The following is a 21,753-nucleotide window of genomic DNA, read 5'->3' as shown; positions in this document are numbered from 1 at the left end:
GCTACACCTACATGTACCCGTTGCCCGCCTCTCCACCATGGGGAGCAGGGCCTTCTCCTGCTCTGCCCCCCACCTCTGGAACGCTCTACCTCCTGACCTACGAAACACCACCTCCCTTTCTCTGTTCAGGACTAAACTTAAAACTCATCTCTTCAGACTAGCTTACCCCTCCTAACTTTGTTTTATGTATTTTATATTTTAACTCATGCCTGTTCTTTGCACTGCTTTTTTATTTTTTTATTTCTTCATTGATGTAAAGTGTCCTTGGGTGTCCTGAAAGGCGCTATTTAAATAAAATGATTATTATATTATTATTATTATTATTACAGTATTGTACATTTTTAAAATCTATTTACTAATGTGTCTAAGCCACTAACTACCTCGTTATTAAATGTGCTTTAATTTAGACACTATATTCACTGATTTTCAGTTGTTTTTTATGTACTCAGGAGATGATGTGCTCTTCTGTTGGATCTCTTTAACCCTCCTGAAGCCCTCGTAACTGAAGAGAGGAGGCGAAGCCCTTGTTGACCCGAAGGCCACGGGAGGATTAAATGAAGGCAAATAGGAAGTTTAACTTAATGACTGGTTGTTTACAGAGGTGAAAGGGCTGAATCAGCAGCAGTTATGGTTACATGATGTGTGCGATCATTGTGTGTTTCAGAATGTTGACCTTACCCTGAGCACCTCTCTGCAGATGTAGGCAATCCAGTCCTCTTTCAAACAGCTTCCTTTAGTCTTCTTCACCAAGTCTGTCACAGAACCAGCTCCACAGTACTCCATCACTAACTGCAGGAGCAAACGAGCACATGTTCATAAGACACACACTTGCTGGTCAGATACAAAACAGAAGCAGTTTTTGAAAAAAAAACCTGGTATTTTCCAGGTTTGACTCATTAGCAGTGACTAACGCAGTTGAGTTTACAAACCCAGAGTTGGTGGTCCTGTCCAGCAGGGCCTTTCTTAATAAAGGCACCATAATAAGTAGCAATGTTTCGATGGTGGGAATAACTTCTCAGCATGTTGATCTCCAGCTTGATCTCCTCCTCTTCTTCCTAACCACAAACACACACACACACACACACACAACAAAATCATTCATCACAAATGACAAACAACAACCACTACTGCCTGTGAGAATAACAATGAATGCGCATATTTTCTTCAAAAGTAGGAATATAACTAAAAAATGTTTCATTTTGCTACACAACTTTGATTTAAGAAAGTTTTACTGCAAATTGATACTGTCTAGAATAAAGCATCCGATTGTAACAATGCAAGTCAACAAAAAACTTAAAGGTCACAGATGTTAGAGCTGGAGGATTTGGATGTAAATGTTCATCAGAAAAGACGGAAAAAAGAAAACTGCTGCCTGCCTATAAATCTCCACAGAGACAAGAGCAAATGACAAAGGAGGGCGTGACCTTTCACCTCCACCTGTAAAAGTAAGCCTCGTGCCTGTGACTGCTGTCTGAGTGCGTGAGTGTGAGTCAGCGTGGGAGGGCAAACATTTGCAGAGATTGTCTGAGAGACTAACACCAATAGAGGAACCATAAAGACAAAAATGTCTAAAAACTCTAACAAGCTTATGATGCCTGGAGGTTAAAGGTTAGTTCAAACTAAATACAAATAAAGTTCCCGTAAGCAACTGTGTGCATCTGTCCTATACAGTATGTTCTTCAGACTTCTCTGACAGTTTTGACTTTTGTTGGTCTAAAATTTTTACTTGATCAATCCGAAAAGTCGGCAGCAAAGTTGGTTAATGTATTAATGTACATTTCGTACCTCACAACCTGGATTTTTTTTTTAATTTGATTATATTGAAATGGGACTTACACAAAATAGCCCAGAGAAATAATGTTAAAAGGAGTGGGGAAAAAAGTTATTTTAAACACTTAAAATTTAAAAAACTGACAAGAAGTTGGTTGCACATCTATTCACATCTTTTGCTTCGAAGCCCCAGCCATTAAAAAGTCCATCTGTGGGCAAAATGAATAAAAACAAGGCTTATTTTTTTACCATTTAAAAAGTATTCATTGCAATGTCATGAAGACTGGTCAAATTCACACATTTATTTCTCTTATTGATGTGTAATGAGTCCTTAAAATAAAAAAATCTGAACCAAAACTCATAAAGGGCTGCTAGCTACAACGTGTTTTTGTTTACCTACAGAAACAGCCGAAGTGACAGAAAATAGGTCAATGTTGGCGACATCTACAGAAGAGCCGTTCCGAATTGAGAGGTCCAACAATATTGATGCATTAGTACGTATTTATGCTCAGATTTGGTGAGTAAAGTACACAGATAAAAAGGCTAGGTTAGGTTGAAATGGTAAACCCAACAAGTTCTTCATTGGTAATCATAACATCTTTATAGATATGTGGGATCACCTTTTTTTGCTAGTCATAGTTCTGATTACTTACATGTGAAATTCAACCGTTTTTAGGGAAAAGTTGTTCAAAGAGAAACGTCTGTCAAATAATAACATATATTATGTAGTTTTTAGAAATAATGCAACTTGAAAAGAAGATCGCAGTGCAACAGAAAAAGAAAAAGAGAAGAAATATTCTTTAAACAGCCTTTCAAACTGACTGACTTAATGTAGTCATTAAAGTTTAGATTGTGTCTATATTCTTTGTTTGTCTCCTTTTTCTCTCAGTATTTAGTGTCAATATGATTCCCTTCTCTTTGTGTCTCTGGATGCCGTACAGCTGTTATTTAACACAAGATCTGAATCAGTTTATTTCCATTTTTAAGCTTTTTCTGCCTCATGAATGGAGGACTGTCATCCTGAAAGAGGACTTTTTCAACAGAAATTTTAGTTTCCAAACAAAACCCACAAATTTAATGAATGCATCATTAAATAAACTCTGTTAAACTTAATCATTTCATTGTTTTATTCATTATTCTTTCATCTTTTTGCAATCCTGAGACTGTGGTTTGAGCCCAGGTTGCGTCTTCCTAACACAAGATTTGGTCAAACAATTACCAAACCTTTTGTGCGATTTGGCTCGCTGTGGTGATCCCTGCAGAAGCGAGCAGCCGAAAAGACAAGAACAGCATTAATTCATCTTTTTATTGTATGGTGTAGTTTGTACTAGTTAGTGTTCTATCAGCAAGGCCCCCTTTACTACACTCTCCACGACCAATCAGAAGGAGGTTGGGTTGCAGCACTTGGAAAGTCTTCTTCTGTGTGAAGGCAGGCATGATGCTGCTATGCTCGTACTACTTGCCGAATGTTTTGTTTTTCTGCTTTTTTTGTGCCCTGGAGAGGCTATGAATCTTCTCCATGATCTATTAGCCTGTCCTGGAACGACTGTCAGGATGCAACTATGGGTATCACCTCTGCACTAGGTTGTTTCTATCACCTTGTTGTCTTGTCAGGCCAGAGTAGCAAGTCTTGCTTCAAATTCTCAAGTACCGAACCACGCCAGATGTCCGATGTCATGGATACAGTGCCACCACTCACCACCCAAGGCCCCGATACTCTGCCACCATGATGGTAAACCACCATGACTTTCCTATGGATGTTTGTGCGTGCTCTAAATTACGCATGGGCTAGTTACCGGTTTACGCTGATGTTAAAAAGTCACAATGTCCAAATATTTTTTTGTCACATCGTTCATACAGTTTAAATGCCTAAAAACAAGAAACCAGAAACAAAACATATTTTTTCCACTTCCACCACCATTACCAGACTTGTTGCACCAAGTTGTCATAACAATTTGACAGAACATCACCTCAGATATGAACAGACTATCCTTTTAAGGTCCCACCACAGCATTTCAATCAGGTTGAGGTTCTAGACTTTGAGTGGACCATTGCAGCACCTTGATTCTTTTCTTTTTCAGTCATTCTGTTGTAGATTAGCTGCTGCGTTTTGGATCATAGTTCTGATGCATCAAGACCCAGTTTGGTCCAATCCTTTGTCAGACAGATAGTTTAACATTTGACTGTAGAATCCTTTGGTTTACAGAGGAGTTCATAACTCATGAGAGTCGACTCAGTGACTGGAATGTGTCCAGGTCCTGTGGCTTCAAAACAAGCCCAAACCATCAGTTGTCCACCACCGTGCGGACAGTTGATATGAGGCGTATGTGCTGATATGCTGTGATTGGTTGTCTCCAAATGTGGAGCTACTTTGGTCTCATCTGTCCAATAGACATTGTTCCAAAAGTCATGTAGCTCATTCGAATGCAACTCTACTCACCTGTCATGCTGCCACGTTCTTTTTAGAAAGAAGAAGCTTTCTCCTTTAAACGAGCCAGAGTTGTTCAGTCTTCTTTTAAATTGTCTGTCAAAAACCTTAACCAGCTAACTGAGGCCTTTATCATTCCCACGCCCACTCCTTGGTAGACTGGCAGATGTCCTAAATGTTTTCCATTAGTAAATAATTGTTTTCACTGTAGATCAATAAACTCTAGATTGCTTGGACATTGTGTTATACCTCTTTACAGATTGATAGCCAGCAACAGTTGCTTCTCTCAAGTCATTGCTGATGTCTTTCCCTCCTTTACATTGGGTTATGTTATGTCTGTATGTTACAGAGCAGAAAACCCCTGCGTTCAAAGAGGGGCTAACACTGATGATGATCAGTTTTTATGAAGGCAGTAATGTTGGACTGAGTGTTTCACCCCCTGGTTCAGCTTTTTTGGTTAGAGTTTAAACTACTAAACATTGACACAATTTAAAATGTGATGTTGTTGTTCATATGAGGTTGAGTTTAGCCTAAATTACAACCTGATAAGATCCACCATTTTTTTTTCCTTTTTCCTTGTTAGTTAGGCATTGTGTGTGTGTCTTGATGTCCTAATGCATACAAATCTGACTGTACACTGAACTGCTACTATTCACAAGAACAACAACAAAAAAAAAACTACAGTGAAAAGTAAAGATATGCATGCAAAGATAATCTGCTGAATTAAAAGCGGTGCATATTTACCTCCGTAACCTCCATGACTTTGATAGCTGCCAGCTGACCGGTCTTGACATGACGACCCTGGGAAAAACATAACATATGGAGTTAAAGTCAGAACCAATTTAAAAGAATGATCCCTCCACAAAAAAATCCAGGCAACAGAAGTGCAGAAACTCTAAAGGATGGGCGAGAAAAAGAGAAGCCGAGCTGTTTCATTGCTGTCACACCTTGAAAAACCAGATTATGAAAGAAAAACCTATCCAACCCAATTTCAGACATAAAAATCAAATGTATTCTCTCTCGCACACACACACACATTACACCATCTTCTTAGAGAACACTTGGCTTGTGATATCATTCTCAACACTTGGGGACAGGACCACGTCTGCCTAATTTCATTTTCCCCTGAGAGGCACAGTCAGAAAGAACAAGACGTGATGCAAGATGAGAGAGAAAAGAAAGAGCGAAGGAGGGAACATGTCAGCAAAGAGAATCAGAGCCGTAAGAGGGCAGTCAGGTAAAAACCTTGTTATGAGTCACAACGCTGACAAGCTGCTAGAGAACCGACTTTATATACCTTTAATCTAGGATGTATGACGAGACTCTAAGCATGTACATGAAACAGATCTGAGAGTATGACATGTTCAACAAGAGTCAAGCATTTGGCCAATACTCAAGTACAGAAACAGAAGAAAACTTGACTGAATGGTTGAACAGTTATTCTGTTTTAAAGACAAGTTGTTTTCTGTCCTGTTCTTTTTTTCTGGAGCTGAAACTAAGAAACCCTTTCAACCCCCTTTCAAAACAGGATACACAGAAATAATTTCACCATTTAAGACCACTGAGAGCTGTGTGTTGAAACCAATGTGTCCAAACTAATTATATCCAAATAAGAAATGTCTGCAAGAGTTTCCAAGGGTTATACTGCACAGCACATTTTGTTGTTCTTTGCCATCACAGTTAGTTTGTTCCATTTAGCAGAAAAACTACAGATGTATTACTTATTTAAAACTACAATATAAATGTATTACCATACTAAATTAGACTAAATAATCAATAATGTGGACATTTCTCTGACTTCAATGGCCAAACTTGAAGGCAAACATGAAAAAACTTTAAGTATTAAGTTTTTAAAATGTTCTTTTAAAGGTACCATTGCAGCTACTGCTTTTCAAAGTCCATCAGTTTTCTTCTCTCAAGCCCAACAGTCATTTGGGACTTACTTTTGCCTGCCACTCCCAGGCAACGCTCTTAAAAACACACAGGCGGAAACGCAGAGTAGAAGTTGAGCGTCAGGTAAACAGTCACTGGGTGAAAACTACAGGTTGTATCAATAACATTTCTGAGCGTCACAAATGTTTGCCAACACCTAAACAAGTGAAAGAGAACCACCAATGAAAGAATAAAAAAAGAGTCTGCTACAGGAAGTGGTGATGGTCCAAAATAGAACAGTGTCGAAAAATATTGCCAGCTGTACTACCGTTGTTGGTGTGGGGGTCATAATAGATTATTTTTGACGAGAGTCATATCCCGCCTGTGAGTTTTGCCTTTAAGTTTTATTATTATTACTATTATTATTATGTAGTGCTGAAATATTCAAAAATAATATTGAGTTTGTACTCCTCTGGGTTCACGTTTCTGTATAATGAGTAAAAAGTAACCAAATGTTTTTAAATGTTTGTGAACTACAAATCTGAATATAATTAAACACTTTGTGTTCATACAAAGCGAAAAGAAGATTAGAAGAAAGAATATTTTCTTTTGTCATATTTCTTCCTTTACCAATTCTTAGAGAAGTTACCTTCCAGAAACTAGCAGTAAATTTAGTTAGTTTATCTGTAACCCATAAAAAAACGGTGACACCCTCTTTAAATGCAGCTCATGTTATCTGTCTTTATTCTTCATGTTGTACAGCTAGCTTTCTTTGTTTATTGTGATGTTGTGTGATTCTTGTTAAAACTGGAAAATGTCTTTTTCCCCTGTATAACAACAGATTGCCTTGTTGATGTGCTTGACTCCACTGCCTGACTCTAACCTTGGCCTGGATACCAACCAAATGCCCTTCTGCGTGTCCCTGACTACCTTTTTCTTAAAGTATGACGTCCTGGCGCCCTGCTTTGAGGGCTCGATGACGTTGGACAGCGTTCCACGTTTGGAGGTTTGGTGTGAGCCACAGCGCATCAGCAGCTCAAACACTGGAACTCAGTCTCCAGAACAATGTGATGGTCTTACCCTAGACTTTAATGAATATCCTCATTGTGTACTCATTCTGTGTTAAGTACACGTACAGTAGCTGTACAGCATACACAGCAAAGTGCCGTCCATCGTGGCGGAATAAACAGTCCAGATAATGTAACTCCACATATGTGAGACTTGGTACAAGCAGTTCGCTGCATCCAGTCAGAAAATAACCTAAAAGCATTTCTAAAGGAAATCTATATTCATTGTATCAGATGCATCTTTCTTTAATTAATTCCTATAAAAATAAAGAAAGCTATTAAGTGAACAATATGCTTAAAATAGTTTGCTTGTTCAAAAATGGACCTCATGATTCTATGTTCCCTCTTTAATGTATTGTGCAGCAATCTGTTCAGCTCTGGTTGTTTTAAACTTTGTTTTTAAAAAGACATTGGACTTATTTTGACCCCAATAGGATCAAACTAAACATGAAACATGAGGCCTCGTTAAAACCTGCTACAAGACAATCTACAATGCATTTATCTTGGTAAGCAGAAAATGTAGCTCCCGTATCTTTGAAACTGCATTTGCAATACAAAGATTTGGCTGAGGTTAGACCTAAATGATTATACATTCAACCATCTCCAGGGAAAGGCTACAGATAAGCTGTGACACTAGGGCTTTAAAGTAATTGTACTTGTTGCTGAACAAGCAGCCGCAGAACTTCTTCTCATATCCATCACTTTTTTGTTGCGAATGTGAGATTAACTACACCGCGGCCCGCTGAACCCACCCCACTGTTGCCTTGATTCTGTCCCCAGGCAGAGGACACCGTCTCCATAATTATAAAGAAAGGTGGTGTGCAGGAGCCGCTGGCCACGCTGCAATAAATAAGGAAATGTCCTTCCTGTCCCGTCAGACTCAGTGGTGTCTGCTCGCTGCCATCACAGCTAACTTTAAGTGCTCTGCTTTCAGCTGAGCTACTTATTAATGATATGCAGGGCTGACACACACACACACACACACACACACACTATAAAATGGCTCACTGCTCTCCATCAGAATTAATTGGAGAAAGCTCTGAACTCTCTGACTCTGAGGTCCAGTAAATCACACATGCAGTCATGCACGCACACTGAGATAAGAATCAGAACCATACACTAATAAATTAAGATACAATTACCACTTCTTTTACTTTCACACAAACAACATTTCAAAATAACCAAAAAGGCCAAAGACTGACAATAAATGGCTTACTTTAATACATTCACTTATGATATATGAGACTTTTGCTAAGCATAAAACACAGAATACTAGAGATACTGCTTTTTTCAGCAAAAAATGCAGTGTGAATGCTGAGTGCTGAATGATTTTGAGGAAATATGTTGAAGGGTGAATTGTTAACTAAAGGTAATGCAGAACAAATGCTAAAATCAGCAAAACAGCAGCTAAAAGTCAAAATTAGCAAGACAAGTTAAAAGGACAAGTTAAGCAACAAGTTAAAAGGAGATTAAGAAGACAAAATTAGAGCAAATATGCTGAAGTAGATTTCAGAGAAACAGTGTTTTTGAAGGACTTGAAGAGATCCCAATGCATTTCTATGGGGGATGTTTTTGTAAAGTTAAATAATTCAGCACACTTTTCCCAATGGAGCCGCATGTTTTGATAAATTCATAGTTGTACCAACTCAAAGTATGCATAAGTAGTTTGATTGCAAAACAGGGACAAATAAAAAACAGGAAAACAATCGTGTGACTGCTGAATCAGTAATAACACAATTAGAAAAAAACACTTTTGCTGTCGCTGTCTGCCAGTCTCAACTGCTCTGTCTCACCTCTTCATGTAAATCTGTCTGCCTCACACTTGTCTGTCTCTTTGTATTAATCCCAAACCAGTCTCTTACCCACTTCATGCACTTTGTGTTTTGAGAAGACTGCTTGAGTTAATAACGCTCCTCTCTGGAGTGAAAGTGAGAATGGTGGTAATAAACAGATGCTAGCCTGTGCCCTTGCCTGTTCCTGCCCCCACCTCTGACAGATTTAACTTTTAGACCTTTGAAGTGGGGAAATTTATCACCATAAAACAGAGCTTCAGATGTTTTTTTGAAGACTAAGGCTGGTGGTTCAGATTCGATTTTGAGAACCCATTTTTGGAACATTAAAGTGATGTCTGTTTGTTCACCAGTGTGAAATACTGAGCCAAAATGGTTCCTGAGATTATGTTGTATGAGAATGCCAGGAGGCAGCCAGTTAATGACCAGTTCAGTTGTGGTTAAGAAAAAAAAAGATCTTCCCTTTTACGATATAAATTGCAGCTTCTATTAGTTTTACAGTCAAAACTAAATTATTATAATTATTAGGATCAGAGTAAAGTTTTAGACCTGAACATTTGTTTTGGATGTTTTCTGTCATAGATGCGGTTGTGTTCGGGTGTCAAAAGACAGCCCCAGTGTTCTCATACAAATCCACAACACCAACCAGGTGTGTTTGAGATGGGTTAAGACACCCTCTACACAATTAAGTAGTGTTCAAGACGGGTTGGAGACGCCCACAACCCAATTCAGGTGGGCTCGAAACGAGCCAGAGCCCCCAACCTAATTAAGGCATATTTGAGATGGGTTGGAGACACCCTCAACACAATTCAGGTGTGTTCGAGACAGGCCTGAAAACCACTCAGACTAACCATTAGCTAATTGAAGGAGCTACAGTATGCACAACTTTTAGGCTATTATTTGTTTTAAACCTTCTGTGTATAAACTCAGTTTAATAGTTTACTGGTGTCATCCAGGACACGATAATTCCAAAAAAAGGGTTAAAAACAAAAACAACTTGACTTTATATCTGTAGCTGAAGATGTTTCACTTCTCATCCAAAGAGCTTTCTCAATTCAGTCCAGTTGTTTTTGTTTTAAACCTTTTTTTGGATTCAGTTTATTAGTTGTATACATCATTTTCTGTTCTAGTGCTGTCAAGACTATCTGTGTTTCAACATGTGCAGTTGCAGTCAACGGTTTGTATCCACTCATCATGGGCTTGAATGTCAGATTAATTTGGGGCTTCTTAAATATTGTTCCACCCTGGAAAAAAGAACAGTACAAAAAAAGTCCTTAAAAGCCTAAAATAGTATGTCATTCATGCTCATGATGAGTATATGTAAACTTCTGATTAGCTCAAAAAAAGTCCAGTTTCAGCTGCCAATGTTTTAAGGTCAAGTGCACAAAATTACTCAGCATGGTGGTTGAAAGATCCTGCAGCCAGCCAGCCTTTTGGCACAGGACTTGGAGTGAAAACATGAAAAGAAGAAATGCTTAAACTGGAAAAGACCAGTGTTACCAGCTCAGGCGAAAGCTTTGGCTGTATTCATGCTATTTTCATCATTTCTTTTTTTTTTCCTTCCAGCAGACGTACTGAAATACAGAATCACTGCTGTGTTTTTAATGAGAGTTTTGGTATTTAAAAGCACACTAAAGAGGTTAGTTACTTCTACAGAACTTCCCCATATTTTCACTGCTTTGCCACACAAACCATAGCCCAAACCCTCATGGGGAAGGGGGGGTTGCAGCCTTTCCTCTGCTCTGGTTAGTTTTCATCAGCCTCTCTCTGCCTCTTCCTTCCTCTTCTCCTCTCTGTCTGTCTGCCTTTCACCTCTGCCTTCCTTCCTGTGCCCCTATCACTTTCCTCTCGCTCTTTCCTCTCCATTTTTCTCCTGTTTTCTGTCTCCCACTCTCTGCTCACTTCTAACAAACACAAACACCGCCTCTCCAGACTCTTGTCTCCCCGTGTGTCAGCTCAGACCCACTGCTGCTTAGCTTGGAAACAAAGACGTCCGCTTCGGAATAAGAGATTTACGAACTCAAAATCGTGTGCAACAGTGTGACTAACAGTGCTCTGCAGTGCTAATCCATCCAGTCTTTGAAAAAGGAAGTGATGTGTAGACAAAGGGAGCTACCTTGTGCAGGAACACAAAGAGTCAAGCAGTTTCTGAAGAAACTGATGAGTTGCAGTTTAAAAAACAGAGCTTGTTTTTGCATTTTTGTTAGCACATTTAAGCATGTGTAGGATTAGGAAGACGATGTGTGGAAAACAGAAAAAGAAGCAATGGTACTGAAACTAAAAAGAGGAAGCATAAGTGATTCATTCTGGGAATGGTATTAAAGCCAGCTGTTCTACGGTTTCAAGATGGTGTTGATGACGTTTGGAGAGAGGCTGAAGTGAAACTGTTGAGTGAATATACGTTACCCTGACCTTTCACAGCGTATTAAAACTGTTCTCTGAAAAGAACTGTCACAGATATGTTTTGATAAACCTCGTTCACATGATTGGGATCATCACACCAGGCGTGCTTATGACAAACACCCACAGATGATTTAACGAGTTTCTTTCAGTCACAGTAACTGTAATGATAGAGACATAATACCACTTTAGTTTTTAAACACTCTAAGGACAGCATAACTGAGGAAAAAGTTGTGCTGCATCAGTAACACGCACACACACACAGCTGACTCTAACTGTGCCTTGCAGGGAAGGGAAGTTCCTTTTTTGCAAACCGGGAAACGCCCTTTTGTCTCAGTGTGTCTGTGTGATGATGATGTGTACATTGTGAGGAAGAACTGTGTGAAAAATGTACCAAACATACATCGTTACAAAACGATTCTTTGATTTTTAAATCTAAAGAAGGCTTATTTTTATCAGGGCTAGATCTCTTTGTCCTGAGGCCAAAACCCTACAGAAGGAATGCAGCTAGCATGTGATTACCACTGCACATAATACACACTTATACTTATGTTTTGTTCCCATGAGAAAGTGTGGTAGCTGTACTAAAAAACACCTGTTCCTAATTAACAGCTATATAATGTAAATTCTAAAACGCACTTCAAATATCTAGGTAGTTATGTCACCAAGGACTGCAAGTTAGATGATGAAATAACCGTACAAGTTCATGCTGTTTCATGTGTGACAGGAAGGTTAAGAAATAGGGTTTTTGACTGTAGGGACCTGAAGGGACAGAAGAAACAAAGCTGACGGTCTACGATCAGTGTGTCAACCCTCTTATGAAATCTTATGAAAAAGTCCAGGATACTCTCTACTTTGTGCGCTACCGAAACTTGGCGCCATTTGTGGAGACAACAGAAGAGTTGGCCAAAGTTGGCCCTGTGTTGTTGCTGTTTTCTAAACTTATGGGGAATTGAGACTTCAGGAAGAGAGGCGCAGTGGAAGAAATGCTCTGGATGCCGCGATTTTTGCGCGGAGTAGGACAGCTGTTATCCACCGGAGATTTCAGCCTTTACAGCGCCTTCAGCTGGGGGACAGACGGCATAAACGTTGCAGGGTAAGCTAACGCTGTTGTTTATATTCCTACCTTCGCTCTTTATGCTTGCATCTGGCCACACCCACGACCAATGAGTGAACAGGAGCTAAGCTTGTGTCACCAACGAAAGCAGGACTAAACTGTCCTGGTTCTTTATTTCGTCATTGATACTGAAGGACATAGTCTTGGTTTTACTGTACGAGATGACAAAGCATGCAAAGGTTCAATCATAACATAAATAACCTCATCAACAGCATATAACATATCAGACTCTTCATATTTTATATATATATATATATATATATATATATATTGTATTTGGAAAACTGCTTTAATTTGAGTAATGTTACCGGCCAGTGTTTGCTTATGGTTCACAAGGTAAAGCCGCTGGCAAGTGCGCCGAATAAACTCCACGGTCCCAAACACGATATTAACCACTATGTGTCTGACTCTTGCCTCAACAACAACCTTAAAAAACACAATACAGAGCCTTCGGAAGTAGTGAAGTGCCATTTCACATGGACAGGGTTACATCTATACGGCATTTTTTCAGAACTGGTTGTATACTGTGTCTGGTCACATGATGTGTAACGATATAAGACCAACATTTTCTACTTTTTGCTGTATCCACAAACATGTGATCTGCCACAGTAGAGCAACAGAGAGCAGCTAGCAAGAAGAAGAAGACCTAGAGATGAAGGTGGGTTAGGCCGTTGGCTTGATCCTAACAAAAGACTGACACTGGGCCCTTACCACAGGCTCGTGGAAAAATAGTAACAAGAAGATGCTGGTGAACACTACGAATATGTTGCCGCAATGTCAGACATGAGAACAAAACAGCACACTAACAAACAAACCGTCGACAAGACGGTTACTCCACGACATCATAGCTCACAGCATGCTTACACTGTAGTACGCTGTAATCTTTCCAACCCTTCAACCAAATAAATGTGCAATATAAATTATGAATGTTCCACATGTGCCATTTATGTCAAAAGACCTAATGTTTTACAAAATACATCTTTCACGTTTGACTGATATGAAAATAATTTCAAAATACGTCAACATACATGTCAAAATATGACAGCGTTGAGAGTAGCTTACAGTTTATTCCGTAGAGTTTAGGCTTTAAATTGTTTGTGATAATGTGTTGAACGCATTTGTGAAAATGACTTTTGTGTCTCTGTAGTAGAACGATTTTAAAAAATTCAAGTAACTGAGTGCATTTCAAGTTTCACTTTTTGTCTTACTGCGACCAGTTCTCTGCTGTCTTCTACGCCAAAAACTACATGGGTGGAGTGATGTCACAGACTGGTCAAGCGTAAAAAAAAGGAAACAGAAAATTAACCACATCTGCTTAGATCATCTCTACATTTGAAATGAGTCATGCTAAGAACTTTTACGCAACGCAAAAGCCCCAAGCTTTTCAAATCAACTCTTCTCTGTCCCAACCTCCATTCAACCGCACACTGTATATTTGAACAACAAAAAAAGTCACCAATTCTCACATAAAAGCAAGTGCATTGAGGAGCTTTGGAGTTTTAAGGGGGAGACGTTTGAATAAAACAGCTTGATAGCGTTAGTCCCTTTTTGCAATGAGTCTCTTTAAAATGGTGTCTATCACAAAACTGAGGAGTTTTTCATAAAAATTAGGAAAAAGAAAAGAAATTTAACGGTGCACACTTTCTGTGCCCGGTGCATGATTGACTGAAAATTAACAAGAGGAAATGAGGAAATGAATGTTCTCACAATGCTGTGCGAGATGAGTCACAAGAACCCCCTCCTTAAATTGGTCAACTTTAGGGCATGGTGTTATAGCAGCATAAACTGGCAACATAACTTCAGTTGGACGGTAAAACACCCCCTCCCCCCGGATAATTACTGATTTACAGTAAATGTTTAATCAATTCCCCCTTATCTGTTCATATAACCATTAGAGGTGCAGGTCGTAATCTAGTTCTCTATGCATTGTGATGCAGATATGAACAATTTTGAATCGATTTAAAAATGTAAAAATATTTTTAAAATTTTTTTTAAAAATCAATCATTTTTTAATGTTAATAATGTCATGTTGAGGAACGCAAAAGGCAGGACTCTGAAGTGCCCGGATCGTTTACAGCGTGCACACAAAAGAGCCACAATTCAAAATGGCTGCCCCTTCAGCATTCAAAGCCAGTGTTTGGAGGTACTTCAACGTCTATGAAGTAAAGGGACAGCTATACGCTATATGCAAGTTATGTGCACATTTCCACCAGGAAGAGGATAAAGAAGAAGACTAAGAAGAAAAAAAAAACAGCATTTTGAATCCTTTTGTTTATTTAGTTCCCAAAATCTTGTTTGAAAAAACGTCACGTCTTTTAGGTCAGAGTTTCTGTGCTCGGAATTTTGTTGATTATCATCATGATAATCATTTTAGAAACACATCACAGCCCTCTGATTTGTAGCCGAATGGAATTGTGAGATGCCTTTGATTCCCACCCATACAGTACAGTCATGTCATACAGTAGTCCTGCTTCACTTCTCTCCTCTGCTTCTTAAACTTCAGACTTCCTGCCTTTATTGTCTTTTAACAGGGACTAGACCAGTGTTTTTTTTTAACATAAATTATCCTGACACTTGTCACGCAACAAATATCCAAGATTAGTGATGTGGAGATGTTACACGCTTTCAGCTGTTTCTGCCAACTCTATAACCAGCCTGTCTTAAAGTTGTTGGCTAAAGTTTGAAATGTAACGTGGGGCATTTTGTTTAATCTGAACTCAACCTACTTCAACTTATTTAGTTTAAGATCTGTAGTCATTTCTGGACAGCTACATCAGTGGTTTGAATATTTATTTTACCGACAATACTTATGTGGCCTTTCTACTGTTGCGTTTTATCAGCCTTCAAACAATAGGAGCAGAAATAAAACAGAAGGATATGATACACAGCACTGACAATCTTGATTTCTTGGCACAAAGTCGAGCTCATTCCTTTTGCCAGTTGGACTCCGACAGGGCTGTCCCTTGTCTCCGACCCTGTTTGCTGAGTTCAGGGACAAGATCTCAGCTCGCAGCTGGGGAGGAGAGAGAGAGCGCTCGGGAACCCCAGGGACTCTTCTCTGCTGTTAGTTCAGCGCGCGCTGGGGCGGTTCGCAGCTGAGTGTGAAGCAGCCGGGATGAGAGGCAGCTCCTCTGAGTCTGACGCCATGGTTCAAAACCGGAAAAAGGTGGAATGCTCCTTCCACGTTGGGGTTGACTCACGGCCACAAGCAGAGGAGTTCAAGTATCTCTGTGTCTTGTCTGACAGATGGCAGGATGGGCATGGATTGATGAATGAGACCTCATCTGCAGTAATCAGGGTGTTGCTAAACTCAGAGATAAAGTTTTTGGTTTATTGGTCTGTCTGTATTAAGTTAGGAGTTATGGATCATGACCAAAATAACAAACAAACAAACAAACTAAAAACCAAGATGCTGTGTTCAAGTAACTGAAATGAGCTTCCTCTGTAGGGGTGGCCGAATTCAGCCTTAGAGGTAAGGTGAGGAGCTCCATCACCCGGGGCAGCTCAGAGTAGAGCCGCCGCCCCTCCACATTGAAACGAGTTACTGGGAGGAGCGATGTCTGGGTTTAATAATGTCTTCATGGATGGTTACAAAATTACTGTGTTATGTTGTATTACTGTCTTCAAACATGGTCTTCGTAAGGTCTTAATTGAACCCTGGCTTCATTTTTACTCATAGTAAGTCTTGTCCTTGTATATGACCATTTTATTTCAATTTCTTAAAGGTCAAACACATCCACACATTTCAGGGACCCGTTTTTCTGACCGAAAACTTAAATAACTTGTTGTTAGCGTTTAAGTCAATAATTTCCAAAGTGGGTGATTTGTTGGGCAGAGTTCCGTCCTGGGTTCATGACGTGCACTGTTCCCTGGCCAGCCAAAAATCTGTCCATATATATATATATATATATATATATATATATATAAATACACACACACATACAGGGTTTCCCCCAGTGTATTATAAGCCTGTTGGGCCACCAGGCTATCCCTACCCTGCTGCCAGGATAAGCTCCGCTTGTTTATTGTAAAATACGTCATTTCTAAAAACACGTTTTTTTCCCACCCGCATCAACTTGACGCGCAACTTTGCGCGGATCGCGCACGCCACGCTCTTTTCAAAATGGATGATTTTGCTGCTCTAGCGGAGCTGGTTCGCCTGTATCAGCATTTATATGATCCCTCTGTGAGAGACCACAAAGATAATCAAACAGTTCAAAACTCACGGAAGGAGATTACTGCTGCAGCCAATAAAAAGGAAGTGTTAATAGAAATATTAGTCCTATGATGGGCGAATCACAAATAAAGCAAAATAAATCAATGAAAGTCAAACTGAATGTTTTAAGTTTAAACAGTCTCTCTGTATCACAGCCAGAAAATGTACTCTCTCTTTTTTTTTTACCGTATTTCCACTGGTTACCTAGCTTACTGCCCCCTGTCTTTTCAGAGAATACTCCACCGACAAAAGCGCCAAGTATAAACGCCTCCACCACACGCTCAGGTCCACACACCATTCGCGCAGCCCCACGGGACTCTAAAGAGCCAAGGCCGAGCCACTTTCAGCTACAGCTGAAATTAGCATGTTGTCGGAGCCACAGCAATAAACATCAAACGAGCGGGTTTAACCAAAAAGGGAAATTCAGCGGGTGGCTTTACAAGACCGAATATGGTAAGTGTGTTTAGAACTTAGTGAAAATATTAATATGAGGCGTGCTAATTTATTCTTGTTTAACAGTAAAATTATGCTATTAAATTCAGTATTAGATATGCTTTGTTTTGTTGTTACATGTAGTGATCCAACATGCAGCCTGTGCCACAAAAACCACCAGGCTTAGCCTCTTTTCTGGGGGAAACCCTGTATTTATATATACACCGGTATATATAAATTTTAAATTTTACAATAAGCATATTTTATCTTTCTTTTTCAACTGATGTTGGCTTCAAAACACCTTTCAATTCAGCTTAAGGTCCTGCTTTTCAACTAGCTGTAGATCAATGTGGGTTGTGGCTCAAAAGGAAGAGGAGTCATCTGCCAGTCAGACGTCTGATGATTTGATCCCAACTTCTCCATTTTTCGGTTAAGACAATGAACGCCACATTTTCCCCGATTGATTTTGTTGGTTGTGAATGTATCATAAAGCATTTGGATTGTTAAACGGAAAAAAGTGCTCTATAACTTGTTGCTGCAAAAGCCGAAGTTCTATATTTGACACTTTTATGGTAATGTATTTAAACTGACCAAAAGAAAAAAAAATCTGTCTTTGTAACAAATTCCTAATAAAAGATGACGAGCAGAGAAAAAGGATCAGCCAACTACTGCTTTTGTGTACATAATAGGCAAAAATATCCATCTTCTTGGAAAAAAAGTTTATGTATTTTTGGTTCCTCATCCAGAAATAGCTAAAAAAATGTGTATAAAAAAAGAGAAGAGAACTTGTCAGTGATCTCTGCACAAATAGAACTAGTAAATGAGCTGACCAATAAAGAATAATTACAATCTGTTTGTTTACACAAAATTTCATTTAAAGTAATCAAAGTGGCTTTTTAAGTCCTCTTGTAATATGTTTGGTATAAGCAGTGAAGTGGTTTAAAGTCCCGATCAGTGTTGCTGGGTTTCCTGGTTAACTTTCACATTTAAAGCCTGCTAGAATAAAACATAAATAAACAGAGGAAAATCCCAGATGCTTTGTCAGCATCTCCTGCGCTCAGCGTCAGTCGGCAGTAATGTGTTTTTGTGACGAGCTGCGTGTGTATGTGAGCACATCAGTTATTGTTCTACAGACCCTATTCCTGTCCTGGTTTCCTACGATGGAACTCACTCAAGCAAACAAACACACAAGCACACACAGGTTGTGTGAGGGCGACCCAAATATAACGTGCAAATATATGTCCTTAGATCATTAGAAGAATGCTGCTACAAGTCGGCCTGAAAATAAAAAGCTCATCGTTTGGCCATTTTTGGTGGTTTCTCTTAGTTCTGGGAAAGACTGTGACTTGTGTATTGAAATTTTGTCATTTCTACCAGCATGAATAGATGCGTCTCACTGTCCCGAACATGTCTTGCCACATTTCCTCTTTCAGGAAATCGAGTGGCAATCGAGGCACATGCCCACCTACAGTCTGACACGTCTTCACACACCGACCAGCTCACATCTGACCAAGCCTCCATTAACTGAGCCATCGCTCTTATGCTATTTTTATTTCATTTTTCATTTATTTAATGGGAGGCAGAGCTTTCAGTGATCAGGCTCTTCTCTCAACAAACCAACTTCCAATTTCTGTCTGTGAAGCTGACACCCTGTATACTTTAAGACTAGGTTTAAGACTTTCCTTTGTGATAAATCTTTTAGTTAGAGCTGGTTTGGGTTTCCTGACCTATCCCTTAGTTTTGCTGCTATAGACTACAGCTGCTGGAGGACAAACTGACCACATTTCCTCACTCTGCTGCTGTCTTTACTCGCTCTACTCTCCACATTTATAAATGTAATTATTGTTGTCATTAACCTGTAACTTTCTTTGTTTTTTCCCCCCATAGAAACCACACCTGGACCAATCCTTCTGTGTTTCTCTTTCTCCTTCCTGTCCTCTCTAACTCCAGCCAGCAGCGGCAGATGGCTGCCCATCCTGGTTCTGCTGGAGGTTTCTTCCTGTTTAAAAGAGTGTGAACCCTTTTCACCACCATGCTGCTCAGGATGGGTTGGGGGTGGGGTTGTGGCAAAATAAAGATTCAACACAATCTGTTGGCTTCCTTAGACAGATAACTTTTACTAATTGGCATTTCGTTATGTATGTCATGTGAACGTATTGCATTCTAATAAGGATGAACTGAATAAACTGAGAAAACTGTCATTGGATTTGAAGGGTTTCCACAGAAATCAGCCAGTCAAAAGTAATGCTTTTTAGGACAATTCATTTATTTTGAAATGTTGAATGCTATCGACAATGAATGCAATATGTATATATTTGTGTGTGCTTACCAAAAAATTTAGTAAAGTGATTTAGTATATCAGCTGTTGCTTTTTGTGTGCTGACTGGCCAGAAGCAGTTACAACAGAAATGCAAACAGTGCTGCATGTTTACATTGATGTACATATAAGGCAGTTTATACTTTATAATTTTATATTATCCAAAACGAGCAGCTGAAATTGTGCATCTCAATTACTTTTCTTGAAAACTAATGAAACATTTCTTTTAATGCCATAAAAAATTAAACTGAATGCTTTTTAATACAATTTAAGGCCTTATTTTTGCTAAATTCATTTAATGCTTTTTTAATGTCCTGTGGAAACCCTCATTTGAATCTGAATCTGTTCTGAATGTATGACTTGGAATTGTTTTGTTTTTTTTCCTTTTTCTTTTGTTTAGTGCCCTGAGATGACTTCTTCTGTTGTGTATTTAGGCTCTATAAATAAAATCAACTGCGCTGAACTGAATCAAAAATCAACGCTCAATAAAAGGCTTTGGGTCTGTTGCACAATCCCCGTGAACCCGAGAGGACCTCGGCTCCCAAACGTGAAGCAAGTTCACCCAGAGCTCGTAATGTTTGCTTGATCGGCAAAGCTGCAAGAGGGCACGACCAGCTGCACAAGCCCAAATAAGATGAAACACCTTCTTCAACCACAAACCACTCACATAAACATACACAGTGATAAGGAAGTGAGCCCCACCCAGGGCCTTTTAAAGATGCTATAGATGTTCTCACGCCCGTGTATGTGTGTGTGTGTGTTCTGTTTGTAAGAGCGACAGGATATTCGCGTAAACCTAAATTGCTTCTTTTTCGTCCTCATTAACTGGAAGTAGCTACAGTGAGTTATTACCTGAAATAACGTGGCAGATACTGAAACGCACCAGCGTAATCGGCTGCCAGAGCGTCGCTGCGTAACTTACGCAAGCAAAAGTTGTACGATAAAGCAACGAGCCTACAGAGTGTCGTCTACCATGGGGTTTGTGTTGTGCTGCTGCGTCACACCAAAGTGCCACACAGAGAGAGACAGGTGGAAACAGAGCCACGCGGGTCCAACTCACCTTGTACACCTGACCGTAGGTTCCATTCCCGACCACCTCGACCAGCTCAAAGATGCCTGCTGGATCCTGGCGAGAAAACAAAGTGACACGGTGAGGACATAGGAGAAACATTTCTGAGCAGGGAGTCAGTTTGTCCTCACAGCGTGAGAAGCATGTCAGCACAGTCACAAAAAGCAAAGAAATAAATAAAATATAAAAAAATGGCTTCACATGTTCAGTCAAGAGCTGAGGCAGAAATGGGGAATAATGTCAGGTTATAAGAAGGATCTTGGCTGAGGAAATAAAACAAATCTGAGAAACTGGGTTTATTTTATGACTCCAGAGCCCAGCAGGATAAACCCTAATGCTCCCAGCTAATGAACTTTAACCCCAGCAAGTCAACAAACTATAGCAGGTTTGAACCAAACAAAGTGCCAGCTTTGAAAGCTGTTGTTGTTTCTTGTTTTTTACGCACTTAATGTGCATTTTACTGGACAGTCTCGCTGCGGACCACTTGTTGCACGCCAACTTTTCAGCAAGTCCCACGAAAGGAGAATCCTGTGTAAACACCGGAGCTCGTCAACTCAGCCCAGACAGGACACAGAGGGCAGACACGGAGCACAATGTCCACAAGCACATAATGTACACCGGGCTCACGCACGCTTAAGTTTTTTTTTATTATTAATATTATAGTCCATAACAGTCAGTGCCGAGAATTAGGCTATATCCCAATTCGACAGCTCACTTTAACTTCGTTGTTTGAAACTACAGTTATGTTTGAAGCAACACTCGCCACATCCTTCAGCGTTTGCTCACACATTACATTAAAAAGGAACCGAATTTGACTCACTCTTAGAGCAGCGAGGTCTATGCTGTCCAAACTCCGGGTGGTGTTTTCTCTCGACATTGCTGTCACAGGAATGTTGTCAGCGGGTCGGTGCTCGTTTACAAGACATGGACGGCCGGGCTCGCGCTTCTAACGGTGCAAAACTAACGGCTTTTTTCCTCTCCCGAGGTTCATTCCGAAGTTTAGCTACACACGCCAAGCTAACGGGCTACAGACGCACTGCTTCCGGAGGGACCTTTCAGAATAAAAGTCGTAAACTGAGTTCAATTTTTTTTCCCCCTCATAAGACTAGAATTTTTTAAAACTGTCCAAAAGAAACATCACGTTTAGTAAGGTAACACTATTTAAACAGTATCATTCATATATTTTAAGCCCCATGTCTGGTTCAAATGTAACTGATAAAATTAATTTTAAATTATCATTTCGGCTCTTGTTGTTTCCGGTGTTGGTCTGCCAGA

At 39.7% G+C, this 21,753-nt stretch overlaps 1 protein-coding gene across 3 annotated transcripts in view; it reads right to left on the bottom strand.

Moving 5' to 3' along the window:
• Positions 1 to 21,502, bottom strand: part of si:zfos-2326c3.2 (misshapen-like kinase 1) — a 90,954-nt gene extending 69,452 nt beyond the window's left edge. For all 3 annotated transcript variants that reach the window (XM_017423137.3, XM_017423140.3, XM_017423138.3), the window contains exons 1-5: positions 21,299 to 21,502; positions 20,470 to 20,535; positions 4,943 to 4,999; positions 930 to 1,055; positions 679 to 789 (exon numbers count right to left, since the gene is read on the bottom strand). In XM_017423137.3, the coding sequence (XP_017278626.1) occupies positions 679 to 789; positions 930 to 1,055; positions 4,943 to 4,999; positions 20,470 to 20,535; positions 21,299 to 21,355 (417 nt within the window). In that variant the 5' untranslated portion in view covers positions 21,356 to 21,502. The remainder of the gene's footprint in view (positions 1 to 678; positions 790 to 929; positions 1,056 to 4,942; positions 5,000 to 20,469; positions 20,536 to 21,298) is intronic.
• Between the last annotated feature and the right edge of the window lie 251 nt (positions 21,503 to 21,753).

The sequence above is a fragment of the Kryptolebias marmoratus genome, linkage group LG9, assembly GCF_001649575.2.
Source record: "Kryptolebias marmoratus isolate JLee-2015 linkage group LG9, ASM164957v2, whole genome shotgun sequence".
Classification (NCBI taxonomy): Eukaryota; Metazoa; Chordata; class Actinopteri; order Cyprinodontiformes; family Rivulidae; genus Kryptolebias; species Kryptolebias marmoratus.
Note: the sequence above shows the minus strand (reverse complement) of the source record. Positions and strands in the feature narration are given on the sequence as shown.